This window comes from Petromyzon marinus, chromosome 66, assembly GCF_048934315.1.
Source record: "Petromyzon marinus isolate PM22_M1 ecotype Great Lakes invasive population chromosome 66, UKy_Petmar_22M1.pri1.0, whole genome shotgun sequence".
NCBI classification, from domain to species: domain Eukaryota; kingdom Metazoa; phylum Chordata; class Hyperoartia; order Petromyzontiformes; family Petromyzontidae; genus Petromyzon; species Petromyzon marinus.
The window spans coordinates 636,386-654,658 of NC_133732.1; the positions used below are offsets into that span (position 1 = coordinate 636,386).

The window sequence follows — 18,273 nt, forward strand, 5'->3', positions numbered from 1 at the left end:
TGTGTGGTGAGTCTATGAATCTGTCAATATATGGCTGTGTGCAAGTCTATGTGCCTCTGTGCAGTGAGTATATTGGTGTGTGTGTGATGAGTCTGTGTGATGCGTCTATAGGTCTACGTCTTGAGCTTATGGGTCTGTGGCGAATGTACGGATCTGTTATTATATTGCTGTGTGAGTCTATGGGTCTGTGTGGTGAGTGTTTGGATCAGTGTGGCGAGTCTCTGGATCTCAGTGTCAGTATATGGCTCTGTGAGTATATGGGTCCGCGTGTGGTGAGTCTATGGGTCTCTGTGCAGTGCGGTTATTCGTGTGTGATGAGTATATGGGTCTCTGCGTGGTGAGTCCATGGATCTCTGTGGAGAGTCTAAGGATCGGTGTGAGTCTATGAATGTCTGCGTGGTGAATTTAGATAATTTGGCTGGTGCTATAAATTCTAAAACATAAGCCACTCCGTGGAACTATTTCTGGCCAGGTCGCTTCTGAAACAGCTACAGAGCTCAGTGGGCCTTATCTTGTAAAATAAAAGTTTAAGAAGTTTTGCAGTGCTGAGACATCCTCACTCAATGCAACGTAAATCCATGTGGATGCTGCCAGAGTGGTGTCGCAGTTTAATACAATGTACTTGAGTCAGTCGGTTTATTTCAGAAACTGTTTTTCTTGCAATCTGGAAATCTCCAGTTCGAACGTTGTAAAATCGGTGCAAGATTCTTAAAGTTGTGGCGCTAAGGCTGTGCATGCCGGAGTCAGGTTTCATGCATTAAATACACACGGCAGAGGCGAATTTGAGATATCGCCCGGTACCAGATGACCTCTTCCCCCAGTGAGTTTTCATCCCTAAAACTAAAATATATTTTTTTTATTTTACCATGTAAAGCCCACCGAGCTATATGCTATTTTTCAGACGCGATCTGACAAGTATCTCAACCCAAGTGGCTTTTAATGTGGAAATGTAGACTAGTAGCCAAATAATCTAAATGCATACTCTTTGGTTCTTTCGGTAAAGTCACGCAGATTTATTTATTTTTCTACCTACGTGATGACTTTACCGAAAGAACCAAAGAGTATGGATTCCTGCAGTCACGGAAGCTTCAAATCTAAACGCACTTTGATTCTAAATGTGGAGGTAAAAAATGGAGGGCTCCCAGACAAACCCACGTGACCAACACAGAGAGGGAGACGCAGAAACTCCAAACATTATGCAGCAGTCATCGTGCCGGGATGGAACCCACGACCTCCTGCATACCAGGTAAGGGAGATAACATCTCGCCAAAAAGGGTGGGGTGATCACGCATCAATTCCAATAACGGGAGTGCTGAGCCATGACTGAGCTACAGAACCCTGGGGAATCGGAACCATTGTGAAGGTTTATTTAGTAACGCGATTGGGCTGTGAAATTCTGGGACTGGTGGAAGGATTCATGATTGCAGGTCTCTTTGCTCCTGGGAATGCCACCAGCTGAGCATAAATGAGACACCTAGTCCACGGTACATTTACATATTAATACAAAAAATACTTTTCTTGGATGGAAGTTAGCAAACGAAAGGGGGTTACGTCAAACACTACTCATCCCAGCTGGCAGCCTTGCTTCGTGGAGCCCACCAATAGGACTGTGTCCAGTTCTTGAGGGCAACTGCCTCCAACTGCTCAGAAGCATCCTTCACGAGCCTCCTCTAGAGGCCATTCTTGACACTGCTTGTACCGGTAGTGCCCGTTTAACCCCCTTATTATGCCAAACAGAAGCTCCTTTGGGCATACGAGCTTCATGATCCAGCCAACGCAACCTCACCTGTCAAAGAAGATACGAGTTCCTCACAAAACCCAGCCTGGTTAAGCCCAGGATAGTAGGCAGACCAGCCTGAATATTTCTAACCGGTGCAGATGTTGCATTCGTGATTTAACTTTTGCAAGCATGGAGGGAATGACTGCTTGTGGCCGAGAAGATCCGGAGCTTCGTGTAGAGCGACACGCCAGGTAGCTTCACAAAGCATTCAGCAGCTGATGAACAGATTCTGCCCGTCTGATTCAGTGACACCTCTGCTGTCAAACTAGAGCTGGTCATAAGCACACTGCCCAGGTATAAAAAAAACTCTCCACTGTCTCCACAACTGCCCCATCACCACTGGGGAGATGAGGGGTGGAGTGTTTAATTACATAAAATACTGAGGCAGGTGCTTAGTTTTGGTGGGGCTGATGGTAAGGACCCCTTTTCTCTTAGTGGCACGCTCCATGGTTCATTAGCAGAAACGTCCAACTCCTTCTGAGTGAGCAGCAACCGTCACCAAATCGTCAGCATAGACACTCTCACTCCCTCAAAACATTCATGGGAGATTCACTCAAGAATTAAAACTTGTTTATTTTCAACAAAACAAAATCAACCCCCCGATGAAGGCAAGTCCATGTTGTTCACTGTGGAGGGGGAATTTTGAGGGATGTCCTCCCCCCCACCTCAGCGTTTGCCCCCAACTCTGGGAGCTGCCGACTTCATCGTTTTGGCGATTTTCTGCTTGGGGGCAGCCTTAACTGCAGCCTGTGGGCAGAAAGAGGGAGGGGGAGAGAGGGTTGGCTCCACGAATATCTCGGAGTGTGAGTGCGTGATAATATGAGTGAGCGGGTACATGAGAGAGTGTGTGTGAGTGAGTAAATGCGGCGGCTAAAACGCAGAAAGTTGGCACAGTAGGGGGGCACAGGTGGTGTATTTGGCAGTCATCTCAGTCAACCCATGCCATCTGGGTCTGTCCTGTGACCTCCGGCCAGCGGGTGCTAGACACTTCACGTGGCCTTAAAGTGCATATGGCCTGGCACAAGCGCCAGGATGACGTCTCCGTCACTTAGTGGTGAATGGCAGTTGTTGTTGCGTGGATGATGTGTTTATGGTGGTGTGTAGTGTGGGTGATGTGTTTAGGGTGGTGTGTAGTGTGGATGATGTGTTTAGGGTGGTGTGTAGTGTGGATGATGTGTTTAGGGTGGTGTGTAGTGTGTGTATGTATGGATGTGTATCAACACATCCTTACATCCACACTGGGTGGTGTGTGTGTAGTCAGTGTAGTGCAACGGTTAGGGCGCTTCAAGTGCTTAGCCTGTGACAAGCGCCATGGTGACGTCACCGCCACTTAGTGGCGAATGGCGGTTGTTGGAGCAGTGGTGTAGCGGTCAGCGCTACGAACCCGGCGACTGGAGATCAATTTCCGCTCATGGCCACCACCACCACCAGTGATAACCCTACAGGTGCCTCGTCGATCAAGACCGAACCCTGTGGGAGCCTCGCCGATTGACACTGAACTCTATGGGAGCCTCGGTCATTAGCACTGAACCCTATGAGAGTCTCAGTGATTAAGCTTGAATCCTCTGGGAGCCTCGGTGTATATGAGAGTCTCCGTGATTAACACTGGACCCTACGGAAGCCTCGGTGATTAACACAGAACCCCATGGGGAGCCTCGGTGATTAACACAGAACCCCATGGGGAGCCTCAGTGATTAACACAGAACCCCATGGGGAGCCTCGGTGATTAACACAGAACCCCATGGGGAGCCTCAGTGATTAACACTGAACCCTATGCAGAGCCTTGGTGATTAACAGAGAACCCCATGGGGAGCCTCAGTGATTAACACAGAACCCCATGGGGAGCCTCAGTGATTAACACTGAAGCCTGATGGAGGCCGACGTGGCAATGCGAGCCTCACCTTGGCAGGAGCTGTGGCCGACTTCTTGGTTCCAGTCTTCACCTTCTTAGCCTCCTTCGCAGCTCTAAGAGAACGCGACAGTTGGGAGATACAAAGTTCAACGCGTTGTTTCGTAACACCAGGCGCACGTTAGAAATGCAAGAGGCAACGTTTCGGGCGATGGCCCTACTTTAGAGTTGGCACGGCAAGGTCAGAGAGCGTGCGTTGGAGACTTCAGTCCGTGGCGTGGGGGATGGGGGTCCGAATTTGAATATGACGCTGGGCCCCCAGCCACTGCATCTCTATTTAGACTGGAGGAGGAATTCAAGGAGCTATTATACTCCGTCACCGATGTCAAGTATCATAATCTTAAAATAATCTGTATTTATAATCCAATTAGCTGTGAACCTATTTTTCACCCATTCGTCACAGATGTTCACCAGTAGGATTAACAATCTCAATCGTTCACCACCATCACCCGCATCACCTCCTTCACAGGGCTCTCTCTCAACAGAAACTACACCGAAGCGTTGATTCAACACATCCCTTCAGCCGCGCGCGCAGAGCATCGGTTCAAGAGGAGCAGACCTCCGGTGGACCGGTCTCAAGACACCGCACGTCCGTCTCCGCCGACGAGACAATGAATGTCAAAACCGGTCCAGAGTTTCGCTTGTCTTGAGCCAACTAACGCCACTGAAATTACGCACTCCTACAAGACCAAGCTTGCGGATGGTGGGACATGTCCCTTGGGCACTGCAGTGGCTAGAAGACGTTAACTACCTCGCTTGGTATACAGGGGTCGTGGGTTCAATCCTAACCCTGACGCATGCTGTAAATTTGGAGTTTGCCCGTCTCTCTCCCGATGGTCGCGTGGATTTTTCTCCGGGTCCTCCACTTTTTCCCTCCACGTTTAGAAAGGTATGTTTAGAGCATTTGGCCGATATAAATTTTTCCACGTAAGCCACTTCGTTCGTTGGGCTATCATTTGTGATCGCCCGATGTCTTCTCAAAAGGAGCTCTACAGCTCAGTGGGGCCCTACCTGGTAAACTAACAAGTTTAGTTCTCGCAAGCGCTACGCTGCGCTACAAACTCGGTACTCGTGGCCACCATCAACACCAGTGATGATTATCTGAACCAGTCTCGGACCTCCCCACTAGGTCGACTCAGCCTCAAATGAGTACCTGGTGCGGTTAGTAAACATCGCCACTAGGGGGACAAAGGCAACCGGGCATGGTGCTGGCCATCTTGTGAACCGCGTCGGCCTTCATAGATGCTCGCTGCTGTTGCTCCCTCTCTCCCATCCCACTCTCCCCTTCCTCCAGTACCTCCCTCCCCTCTTTACTGGAGATCTGCGAAAAAGAGCGTTACAGCTCACCAGATTCCTCCAATATAAATAAAGTGATTCTCTCACCTCCCTCCCAAACTCCCTCCCCCCCTCCCTTCATCCCCTCTCTCACTCGCATCCCTCCCTCCTTTTTTTTGTAACTACAAGACATATAACATGTTTAAGTATTTTCCCGTGAAATGTGAATCCCGTTGCGTTCTGTGTTCACAGATACGACGAAAAAAACACCCCTCCAATCCCACCGGATGGCTTGCTCGCGCTGAGCCTTGCGGATCTCGGGCTTCTGGTTGCGCTTGGCGAGAATGTCGGAGAGCGTGGCGCCTGTGATGGCGCGCTGAGCCTTCACGGCACGGCGAGACCTCTTCTTAGACACCTCCTCCTGCTCACACAGACACCCACACAGAGATATAGGACAGAGACACACAAGCAGACACACAGATATAGACATACACACAAGGCAAATGTAGACGGAGACACACGGATATAGAAAGAGACATGTAGACACACACACACACACAAGGAGATGACAGAGACACACAGACACAAATAGATTTAGACACACAGATATAGGCACACACAGACATACGCAGAGACACAGAGATATAGACTGACACAGGTATAAACAAAGACACGTATAACAACAACAACAACCGCCATTCGCCACTAAGTGGCGGTGACGTCACCACCACGCTTGTGCCAGGCCATGTGCACCTTGAGGCCACAGACACATGCACATATAGACAGAGATACACACACAGACACGTATAAATAGACACACAAGTAGACTTAGACACATAGTCACGTAGATATAGAAACACACAGAGACATACCAATACACAGGGAGATTCGATGAAACACGGAAAGACAAAGTGAGACACGGCGAGACAGGGAGACGGCCACTTCACCTGCTGGCCCTTCTTGTGCTTGCGTCTGTAGAGGACCGTCCAGTTGATTTGCCGCGGATTGCGCTTGGAGAGGAACGCGGACTCGCACTTGGCATTGAGGAACTGGAAAACCTGGGGACAGAGCAAGACGGAGACTCGGGACTCGCACAAAGAGACGCAGACTCAAGGGACAAAGACTCAGAGTTCACTTGCACGGAATAACACTCACAGGCAGGTTTGCAGACTCGCACGCACAAAGACACAGACTCGGTGACAACAAAGACCCATACTCACACACACGTGCAAAGAAACTAAATTTGATATTTATTATTAAACTATGATTATACCAGATAGGGCCCACTGGAGCTATGTAGCTCCTTATCAGAATCGACCTGGCCACAAATGGTGGCTCAACGAAGTGGCTTATCATGTGGAAATTTAGAGCTGCCAGATAACTATAAATGCACGTTGGTTCTAAATGTGAATGGAAAAACCGGAGGACCCGTAGAAAAATCCACGCGACCATGGGGAGAACATTCAAACTCCAAATATACAGGTGTAAGGGTCAGAATGGAACCCACAACCTCCTAAATACCAGGCGAGGTAGTTAACATCTCGCCACCATGGCACCAGATACACAAAGACTCGAATAAACACACGAACCCACACACACACACACGCTGAGACATAGGCACATAGGCTCACACAGCCGCAGAGACAGGCTTACAAAGACACAAGACTCGGAAAGAGGCAAAGGGTTACGCATAAACTTAGACACATACAGACACAGACTCATGCCGAGACAGTCGTAGAGACACATAAACGTATTTGCACAGGCACACACAATTCAGTAACAAAAGACTCGTACATAGATTCACAGAATCACAAAGACACTCGCAAAGAACGACACAGATTCTCAGAAAAACACAGAAAGACACTCGCATAGGAACACACCGCAGACCCACAGGGCGACAGACTCGGAGAGATAGTCACAGACTCATACGGACTCTCACACGGCAGTAACACGAGTGGTGAGTTATGGTTTCTGACCTTGCCGTCCACGCGGGCGAATCTGACCCCATGACCTGGGTAGATCTTGTATCCACTGAAACTGCACAGTTCGAGCCTGCGCGGACACACACACAGTCAGTCACCCCGTGTCTCTCTTCTATAGTTACCAGCAATCACTCACAGTCAGTCACCCCGTGTCTCTCTTCTATAACTACCAACACTCACACACACAGTCAGTCACCCCGTGTCTCTCTTCTATAGCTACCAGCAATCACTCACACGCAGTCAGTCATCCCGTGTCTCTCTTCTATAACTACCAACACTCACACACACAGTCAGTCACCCCGTGTCTCTCTTCTATAACTACCAGCACTCACACACACACACAGTCAGTCACCCCGTGTCTCTCTTCTATAACTACCAGCACTCACTCACACAGTCACCCCGTGTTTCTCTTCTATAACTACCAGCACTCACACACACACACAGTCAGTCACCCCGTGTCTCTCTTCTATAACTACCAGCACTCACACACACACAGTCAGTCACCCCGTGTCTCTCTTCTATAACTACCAACACTCACACACACACAGTCACCCCGTGTCTCTCTTCTATAACTACCAACACTCACACACACAGTCAGTCACCCCGTGTGTCTCTTCTATAACTACCAGCACTCACTCAGTCAGTCACCCCGTGTCTCTCTTCTATAACTACCAGCACTCACACACACAGTCAGTCACCCCGTGTCTCTCTTCTATAACTACCAATACTCACTCACACACACAGTCAGTCACCCCGTGTCTCTCTTCTATAACTACCAACACTCACACACACGGTCAGTCATCCCGTGTCTCTCTTCTATAACTACCTGCACACACACACACAGTCAGTCACCCCGTGTCTCACTTCTATAACTACCAGCACTCACTCACACAGTCACCCCGTGTCTCTCTTCTATAGTTACCAGCACTCACACACACAGTCAGTCACCCCGTGTCTCACTTCTATAACTACCAGCACTCACTCACACAGTCAGTCACCCCGTGTCTCTTCTATAACTACCAGCACTCACTCACACAGTCAGTCACCCCGTGTCTCTCTTCTATAACTACTAGCACTCACACACACAGTCAGTCACCCCGTGTCTCTCTTCTATAACTACCAGCACTCACACACACAGTCAGTCACCCCGTGTCTCTCTTCTATAACTACTAGCACTCACACACAGTCAGTCACCCCGTGTCTCTCTTCTATAACTACCAGCACTCACACACACAGTCAGTCACCCCGTGTCTCTCTTCTATAACTACCAGCACTCACAGTCAGTCACCCCGTGTCTCTCTTCTATAACTACCAGCACACACACACACACACAGTCAGTCACCCCGTGTCTCTCTTCTATAACTACCAGCACTCACACGCACACGGCCAATTGACCCTGTGTCTCTCTTCTTTAGCTACCTGCATTCACACAAACAGCTAGTCGCTCCCCGTCTCTTTTCTATAGCGACTACCATCACCACTCACATTCACCCACACGCTCATTCACTCACCATCACTGAACTGTATAACAAAGCTCTCCCGAGTAGCCCACAGACCGTTGAGGCAAGTGTTAGTGGTCTGGCCAGAACCATGTGCGGCCGCCCAGGAGTATGTTTATTGCACACCGCACCAGGCTCTGTAAACCTCGCGGATTGTTGCTGACAAACTTGGGAGTATTCCGAGTTGATAGCGCAGTGCGGCACTAACCACTCGCTCATCTTATAAGTTATATCGTGCCTTACTCAAGGCGCTTACACATAATTAACAAAAGTACATATGAATGTAATGGTGGAGATGAGGTTAATGAAATAGGTGAGAGGAAGCAATGGGCAAATCTGTGATGCATGAAATCGGTGAAAGCGAAACTGATAACAGCAAGTGATGATAGATTGAATGAATGGTGAATTAAAGATCCGGCATCTTGCGGTGCCGTGTTGCTTCTTACAGATTTATACATACAGTACTGTTAACACTGTATACTGTACTACTGTATAAGGCCCCACTGGTTCTGTACAATCTACTTAGAATATTCTACCTTGTGAGTACCTCTGTAAAATAATATATATTTTACATCGTAGTTAAACCATAGGCTTTATTTCTTGAAAAGTTTTCATGAACTTGAATAATGTGGTGATCCCTAAGCACGACTCTCAGATAACGGCACATTTGGTTAACCGGTACCCTCCATTAACTATGGATGCCAGATGAGAGCTGTTTCTGTACTTTGTGTATCAAGGTATCACTGTACAGGGAATTCCACTTGCGAACATTCGACTTACGAACTTTGAAAGATACGAACAGACCTGCCCGTATATCCAGTTACCTGTTCGGAACAAGTGTCACAAGTTCAACCGCCACGCAATAGATGGTGGTGGTGGCATCTACATCTGCAGAACATGAAGAACCAGTGGCACCTACATGAGAGTATACAACTTTTAAAGCCATTGCCCGTGTTTAGTGTATCGACAGGAGTAAAGTTGGACTTGAACTTATGAACAGACCTCTGGAACCTAACACGTTCGTAGGTAGAGGAGTACATGATTCCCTCGTTACTCACGAACTCGCTAACCACGAAACGCATCTGAAACTCTACTACATCGAGAGAGAAATCCAGTGAGGAAATTAAGTGACGAGAGAAAATGTGCTAATAAACAAATGAGATAAAGTTATAAGATGTAACTGAGATATAGTGATGAGATAAAATGATGCGCATTATAGTTAAAGGTAAGTTCATTGAAAACTATTTACTTTCATATAAAATTGTATTTACTGTATGTGTATTGTAACAAATTTGTTACTATATTGTTCATGTATTTATTACCTTGTTTATGTATTCACAAAGTAATTAATTTAAAAAATATGGGTTTTCGTAGGCCAACATCATTATCCGCGAATTGTGCCCTTCACGAGCATCTCCTCCGGAACGTATCCCTCGCGAATGTTGTGGTATCACCGGAGTCTCCGTTCTGTGTTACACCAATTCCCTTTAACGTGTCGCGTGTGGAACACGTGTTCGGATATTTTTATTTTACCAGTTAAGGCCCATACTCTTTGGGTCATTCGGTAAAGTCACGTAGTTGGAAATAAAACTAAACAAATCGTCATTGCCTGATGACGACCGCTTTGTGTTGCGATCGAAACGTCGTGATTAGTTTTATTTTATTTCTAACTACGCGACTTTACCGAAAGAACCAAGGAGTATGGATTCCTGCAGTCACAAAAGCTTCAAATCAAGTTAAGGGCCACTTCGCTGAAAAGCTCTTTTTCAAAAGCGACCTGGCCGAAAATGATAGCTCAACAAAGTGGCTTATCACCATGGGTAAATGTACAGCGGCAAAACTCTCAATGCATTCATTCATTCTTCCTATAGATCTCATTCACTCACTCATCTTGCTCGATGCAATACACGCGTTAACTCGCATTGCACATTACTACCTGTGCTGCTTGTAGTTGAACACTTCACGTGTTGGGTCTGCGATCACTCACTAAAACTCAGATACACCAACTCAGAGATACACCAACTCACACTACAGTACACTCACAAATACAAACTCATACACGAAGACTCGTGTAGATACACTACAGTACACTCACAAATACAAACTCATACACTAAGACTCATGTAGATACACTAACTCACACTACAGTACACTCACAGGTACAAACTCATACACTAAGACTCATGTAGATACACTAACTCACACTACAGTACACTCACAAATACAAACTCATACACTAATACTCGTGTAGATACACTAACTCACACTACAGTACACTCACAGGTACAAACGCATACACTAATACTCATGTAGATACACTAACTCACAATACAGTACAGATACAAACTCATACACGAAGACTCATGTATATACACTAACTCACACTACAGTACACTCACAAATACAAACTCATACACTAAGACTCGTGTAGATACACTACAGTACACTCACAAATACAAACTCATACACTAAGACTCGTGTAGATACACTAACTCACACTACAGTACGCTCACAAATACAAACTCATACACGAAGACTCATGTAGATACACTAACTCACACTACAGTACACTCACAGGTACAAACTCATACACGAAGACTCATGTAAATACACTAACTCACACTACAGTACAGATACAAACTCATACACTAATACTCGTGTAGATACACTAACTCACACTACAGTACACTCACAGGTACAAACTCATACACGAAGACTCATGTAGATACACTAACTCACACTACAGTACAGATACAAACTCATACACTAATACTCGTGTAGATACACTAACTCACACTACAGTAGACACACAGATACAAACTCATACACTAATACTCATGTAGATACACTAACTCACACTACAGTACACTCACAAATACAAACCCGTACACTAATACTCATGTAGATACACTAACTCACACTACAGTACAGATACAAACTCATACACTAATACTCATGTAGATACACTAACTCACACTACAGTACAGATACAAACTCATACACTAATACTCGTGTAGATACACCAACTCACTACAGTACACTCACAGATACAAACTCATACACTAATACTCGTGTAGATACAATAACTCACAATACAGTACAGATACAAACTCATGCACTAATACTCGTGTAGATACACTAACTCACACTACAGTACACTCACAGGTACAAACTCATACACGAAGACTCATGTAGATACACTAACTCACACTACAGTACAGATACAAACTCATACAATAATACTCGTGTAGATACACTAACTCACACTACAGTACAGATACAAACTAATACACTAAGACTCATGTAGATACACTAACTCACACTACAGTACAGATACAAACTCATACACTAAGACTCATGTAAATACACTAACCCACACTACAGTACAAATACAAACTCATACACTAATACTTATGTAGATACACTAACTCACACTACAGTACAGATACAAACTCATACACTAATACTCATGTAGATACACTAACTCACACTACAGTACAGATACAAACTCATACACTAATACTCGTGTAGATACACTAACTCACACTACAGTAGATACAAACTCATACACTAATACTCGTGTAGATACACTAAATCCTACACACTCACATACCGCACTGACACTGTACACTCAATACAAAGATCCCCGTGTAGTCTGTAAGACTGCTCTCGGCCAAGTGCTGTCAGTCAGCGAGCGCCTATTGAAGGCCGGCGCTGTGGCACACGAGGGAGTGGGTGGCCAGCACCACGCCCGGCCGCCTTTGTCTCCCCGGTGACGGCGTTTACACACCGCACCAGACACACATGTTTAAGCCGAGTCGAGCTAGGGTAGGGGGCCCAGAGCCGGTTTGTATAAATGTCGGTAGCCGTGAATCCAACTCGGGCCGACAAGACCAAAGCGTCTCCCCCCCCCCCCCCGTATAAATTCAAACATTGTAGGGCCAAGTGCTGTCAGTAGCGAGCGCCTATTTAAGGCCGGCACTGTGGCACACGAGGGCGTGGGTGGCCGGCACCACACGAGGGAGCGGGTGGCCAACACCAACACGAGGGAGCGGATGGCCAACACCAACACGAGGGAGCGGGTGGCCGGCACCTCACGAGGGGGTGGGTGGCCGGCACCTCACGAGTGGGTGGCCGGCACCTCACGAGGGAGCGGGTGGCCAACACCAACACGAGGGAGCGGGTGGCCGGCACCTCACGAGGGGGTGGGTGGCCGGCACCTCACGAGTGGGTGGCCGGCACCTCACGAGTGGGTGGCCAACACCAGCACCACACGAGGGAGTGGATGGGTGGCACCTCACGAGTGGGTGGGTGGCCGGCACCACACGAGTGGGTGGCCGGCACCTCACGAGTGGGTGGGTGGCCGGCACCAACACGAAGGAGCGGGTGGCCGGCACCTCACGAGTGGGTGGGTGGCACCACACGAGGGGGTGGGTGGCCGGCACCTCACGAGTGGGTGGGTGGCACCACACGAGTGGGTGGGTAGGCCGGCACCACACGAGGGGGTGGGTAGGCCGGCACCACACCCGGCCTCGGGGAGGAGGCCCACGACCGGATTCAGACAATCGTCGCCGGCGTTTTCCGTGAGCGAGAATCGAACTTCCGATCGCCGGGTTCGTAGCGCAGCGCGAACCGCTCCCCACACACAGATAAGACAAACTCAGAGAGACAGACACGTCGTGTTAACACTGAGCGAGAGACAACTGTACACACACTCGCTCGACCCAAGCCCCGAAACAACAACCCCCGCGCCGCCGCCGCCGCCGCCGCCGCCGCGCGTCCACGACCCGCCGCGCCGCTTCGCGGCCCCCTCGCCCGGCCCCGGCGCGCCATGGCGGCCTCGCGGGGGAGGCGGCAGGGCGAGGATGCGGACGGATTTCGCGGGAGCTCTCACTTCATGGCGCCTGCGAGACGAGATGGCCGCGTCGAGAGAGAGAGGGAGAGGCGGCGAGGGGGAGGGGCAAGCGAGCAAGGGGCGAAGCCGCGGGTTCGCGCGCGCGCTTATTCGGCAACGCCCCTTGCCACCACCCCTCATTGCAATGTGTTAGGAACGGCGAATCGGCCCTCGCCGTTTGACCGACGCGAATTGTTCGTCTTTAAAAAAAAAACAACAGAATGTTCTAGATTTAAAGCTTTCGTGACTGCTAGGATCCATACTCTTTGGTTCTATTGGGTAAAGTCACGTAGGTGAAAATAAAATAACAAAAAATCACGACGTTTCGGCCACAAAACAAGCGGCCTTCATCAGGTGAAGGGACCAGCCTGTCTGGAGGACAGCGCTGGAGTGGAAGAAGCCACGCTTAGATCACGACCTTTAAGCACACAGAATGTTACTACTACACCCCGCGCAGCGAGTTGTAACCGATGGTAAAAACAAAACAAAATACATGTAACGCCTTCAAAGTATTGAATGAATAAATATATTTTGATTCGAAGCTTTCGTGACTGCAGTGATTCATATTCTTGGTTCTTTCGGTAAAGTCACGTTGAAGGGAAACAATCAAATAATAAAAAATATATATAAAACAATAAAATTATCGCGTCGTTTAAAAATAAGTAAATAAAAACCCGCCACTTCTTTCAAATGTTTATTTCCATTGGTTTTCACACATGATGATGACTGTTGCAGTCGAAACGTCGTGATAATTTTATTTTATATATTTTTTATTGTTTCCCTTCAACGTGACTTTACCGAAAGATTTCGATTTAAAGCTTTCGTGACTGCAATGATTCATCTTCTTTGGTTCTTTCGGTAAAGTCACGTAGAATGATAATAAAATAATAAAATTGATAAAATAAAAAACACAATAATATTCTCACGACGTTTCGGCCACACCAGACAGACTGTCTACCAGACTGTCTGGTAGGACAGTCTGTCCTACCAGACAGTCTCGCCCCCTTCACCTGATGAAGGCCGCTTGTGTTGTGGCCGAAACGTCGTGAGAATATTATTGTGTTATTTTAGTTTATCAATTTATTATTTTATTATCATTCTACGTGACTTTACCGAAAGAACCAAAGAAGGTTTACCGAAATAACCAAGAATATGAATAAATAAAACTGTAAATCGAAGCGGAGGACGCAGTCGCTTATCCCGCCCGCGCTGATTCGCGATGACGACACTCCCGCATTCAAGTGCACGAGAAAGGGGACGCAGTCTCGAGATTCGCGAACAATCGAATCTGTAAATGACACAGTACAATTATGAAAACACTTTAACGAGTAAATAACGACATCTACACGACTATAATAATGTAACATTATATTTAGGATGTGTGAATTGTTTTAAATGTAGACACAATACAGCTACAACGTTCGGAACGCGTGAAGGACACAGTCGAGATTTCGTAACCATGGATTCGCGATGACGTCATCACAACTCACACGTGACAAAAATTTAAGCACGCAGATTCCCAACATTTCGAATGTCCAGACTCGAGAGTATTGGCTCACTGAGGGATGTTTAATTACGGTATAGAATGGAGTACATTAACGAAAACGTACATACGTACAGCACGTTTTATTTTTATTTAACAAAAAAATGTGCAATCAAAACAAGAGATTAATAAGAGATACGTGGAGGAAACGCGGTCACTATTTCTCGCCCCCCCCCTCCTGATTCTCCGTGACGTCACAATCAGCGAGCGATAACAAAACAACAGTGAAGTATGGTTAGCAAGTCACTAAATATAAGTACACATTGTACACGTCCCTCTGTGCGAAGAGCCAGGGGCAAACCCAGGACACGCTGGGAATACCCCTGGAAGGCCTAGAGTCTGTGTATAGTAGTGTATAGTGTAGTGTATAGTGTAGTGTATAGTGTAGTGTATAGTAGTATATAGTGTAGTGTATAGTAGTGTATAGTAGTGTATAGTGTAGTGTAAAGTGTAGTGTATAGTGTAGTGTATAGTGTAGTGTATAGTAGTATATAGTGTAGTATATAGTGTAGTGTATAGTAGTGTACAGTGTAGTGTATAGTAGTGTATAGTGTAGTGTATAGTAATGTATAGTGTAGTGTATAGTGTAGTGTATAGTGTAGTGTATAGTAGTGTATAGTGTAGTGTATAGTGTAGTGTATAGTAGTGTATAGTAGTGTATAGTGTAGTGTATAGTAGTGTATAGTGTAGTGTATAGTGTAGTGTATAGTAGTGTGTAGTGTATAGTAGTGTATAGTGTAGTGTATAGTAGTGTATAGTGTAGTGTATAGTGTAGTGTATAGTAGTGTATAGTGTAGTGTATAGTAGTGTATAGTGTAGTGTATAGTAGTGTATAGTGTAGTGTATAGTGTAGTGTATAGTAGTATATAGTGTAGTATATAGTGTAGTGTATAGTAGTGTACAGTGTAGTGTATAGTGTAGTGTATAGTAGTGTATAGTGTAGTGTATAGTAGTGTATAGTGTAGTGTATAGTGTAGTGTATAGTAGTGTATAGTAGTGTATAGTGTAGTGTATAGTAGTGTATAGTGTAGTGTATAGTGTAGTGTATAGTAGTGTATAGTGTAGTGTATAGTAGTGTATAGTGTAGTGTATAGTGTAGTATATAGTAGTGTATAGTGTAGTGTATAGTGTAGTGTATAGTGTATAGTAGTGTATAGTGTAGTGTATAGTGTAGTGTATAGTGTAGTGTATAGTAGTGTATAGTGTAGTGTATAGTGTATAGTAGTGTATAGTGTAGTGTATAGTGTATAGTGTAGTGTATAGTAGTGTATAGTGTAGTGTATAGTCGTGTATAGTGTAGTGTATAGTAGTGTATAGTAGTGTAGTGTATAGTGTAGTGTATAGTGTAGTGTATAGTGTAGTGTATAGTAGTGTATAGTTTAGTGTATAGTGTAGTGTATAGTAGTGTATAGTGTAGTATATAGTAGTGTATAGTGTAGTGTATAGTAGTGTATAGTGTTTAGTAGTGTATAGTGTAGTGTATAGTGTAGTGTATAGTAGTGTGTAGTGTATAGTAGTGTATAGTGTAGTGTATAGTAGTGTATAGTGTAGTGTATAGTAGTGAATAGTGTAGTGTATAGTGTAGTGTATAGTAGTGTATAGTGTAGTGTATAGTGTAGTGTATAGTAGTGTATAGTGTAGTGTATAGTAGTGTATAGTGTAGTGTATAGTAGATTATAGTGTAGTGTATAGTGTAGTATATAGTAGTGTATGGTGTAGTGTATAGTGTAGTGTATAGTAGTATATAGTGTAGTATATAGTAGTGTTTAGTGTAGTATATAGTAGTGTATAGTGTAGTGTATAGTAGTGTATAGTGTAGTGTATAGTAGTGTATAGTAGAGCATAGTGTAGTGTATAGTAGTGTATAGTGTAGTGTACAGTAGTAGTTAGTGTAGTGTATAGTAGTGTATAGTGTAGTATATAGTAGTGTATAGTGTAGTGTATAGTAGTATATAGTGTGGTATATACTAGTATATGGTGTAGTGTATAGTGTAGTGTATAGTGTAGTGTATAGTAGTGTATAGTGTAGTGTATAGTAGTATATAGTGTAGTGTACAGTAGTAGTTAGTGTAGTTTATAGTAGTGTATAGTGTAGTATATAGTAGTGTATAGTGTAGTGTAAAGTAGTTTATGGTGTAGTGTATAGTAGTGTAAAGTGTAGTGTATAGTAGTGTATATTGTAGTATATAGTAGTGTATAGTGTAGTGTATAGTAGTGTATAGTGTAGTGTATAGTAGTATATAGTGTAGTATATAGTAGTGTATAGTGTAGAGTATAGTAGTGTATAGTAGTGTAGTGTATAGTGTAATGTATAGTAGTGTATAGTGTAGTGTATAGTAGTGTATAGTAGTGTATAGTGTAGTCTATAGTAGTGTATGTTGTAGTGGAGAGTAGTGTAGTGAGTCCAACTGAGTCGCAGACGTTGTTCTTTAGAGGCAACACTTTTATCGTAACATCATCCCCTTAACACAAAGGGGTAACTGCCCCTTCACCAGATACAGCCTAGGGTGGTGTCCACCCAGCTAACTACCCTATACGTAGGAGTTACAGCTACAAAGGGCCAGACCCTCGCTCGGGTCCCCGGCCACGTGTTGATGCCTCGTAGGACGTAGAGCTTCCAGCTTGTAGACTGCAGCGACCCCGGTCCCTCCCAGGGACCCACCTTATATCCTCCCGGGTCGGGGCCGCTCCGCCCTTGGCCTCGCCCACCTTCTCGAGCGTTCTAGCTCCTTCTCGATCCCTCTCAAGAGCTCTCCCTGGACACGTGATCACCCCCTAGCCCCCCCCCCCCCCCCCCCCACCTGGGGCCCTCTCTGTGGACACTCCGGATCACGTGTCTACAGGGTCAACCAGAGTCGGGGCAACCCTGTCCCTGGGCTGACACTCTCCCACTCCCCATGGTGTGAGCCCGCACTCCACCCTATGCGTGGTGCCCGCGCTATCCCAGCGTTCACCAAGCCCCGCTAGGGCTGGTACTAAATCCCTCCACGGGGTGTACGCGATGACGGTGCATCGCACGCCGTGCTGTGCTGGAGCCGGCCTCACACAGCAACCCACCCGGTGCTGTCCGCAATGTAGGGACATCGCACGCCACAGCCCTCTCGGGCCGGCACCATACAGTGACATCCCCGATGTCACTACAGTAGTGTATAGTAGTGTATAGTGTAGTGTATAGTGTAGTTTATAGTAGTGTATAGTGGAGTGTATTGTAGTGTATAGCGTAGTTTATTGTAGTGTCGTGTATAGTAGTGTATAGTGTAGTGTATAGTAGTGTATAGTGGAGTGTATAGTAGTGCATAGTGTAGTCTATAGTGGTGTATAGTGTAGTGTATAGTGTAGTAGTGGGGAGCGGTGGCGCAGTTGATAGTGCGGTGGCGCTACGAACCTGGCG

The 18,273-nt window shown here is 46.1% G+C and overlaps 1 protein-coding gene and 1 long non-coding RNA gene across 2 annotated transcripts; one reads left to right on the forward strand and one right to left on the reverse strand.

Annotated features, from left to right (window-relative positions):
- Window positions 1-2,333: 2,333 nt before the first annotated feature.
- Window positions 2,334-13,475, reverse strand: RPL24 (ribosomal protein L24). The gene is made up of 6 exons (XM_032978429.2): window positions 13,340-13,475; window positions 6,941-7,016; window positions 5,912-6,022; window positions 5,249-5,385; window positions 3,682-3,745; window positions 2,334-2,527 (listed from the first exon to the last, which is right to left on the reverse strand). Exons 1-6 carry the CDS (start codon window positions 13,342-13,344, stop codon window positions 2,447-2,449), a joined length of 474 nt encoding a protein of 157 aa, XP_032834320.1. The 5' UTR covers window positions 13,345-13,475; the 3' UTR covers window positions 2,334-2,446.
- On the forward strand, window positions 10,941-11,123 carry LOC142906488 (uncharacterized). Its single transcript, XR_012930329.1, has 2 exons — window positions 10,941-11,022; window positions 11,079-11,123. It is a non-coding gene; the product is annotated as an uncharacterized LOC142906488 (long non-coding RNA).
- Window positions 13,476-18,273: the final 4,798 nt, after the last annotated feature.

What these genes read in the sequence shown, in the direction of transcription:
- RPL24 (XM_032978429.2), bottom strand. An exon ending in AGCACAAGAAGGGCCAGCAG is followed by an intron (nt 5,386 to 5,911) that starts GTGAAGTGGCCG and finishes CTGTGTGAGCAG; the next exon opens with GAGGAGGTGTCTAAGAAGAG. An exon ending in CGGCCACAGCTCCTGCCAAG is followed by an intron (nt 2,528 to 3,681) that starts GTGAGGCTCGCA and finishes TTCTGCCCACAG; the next exon opens with GCTGCAGTTAAGGCTGCCCC.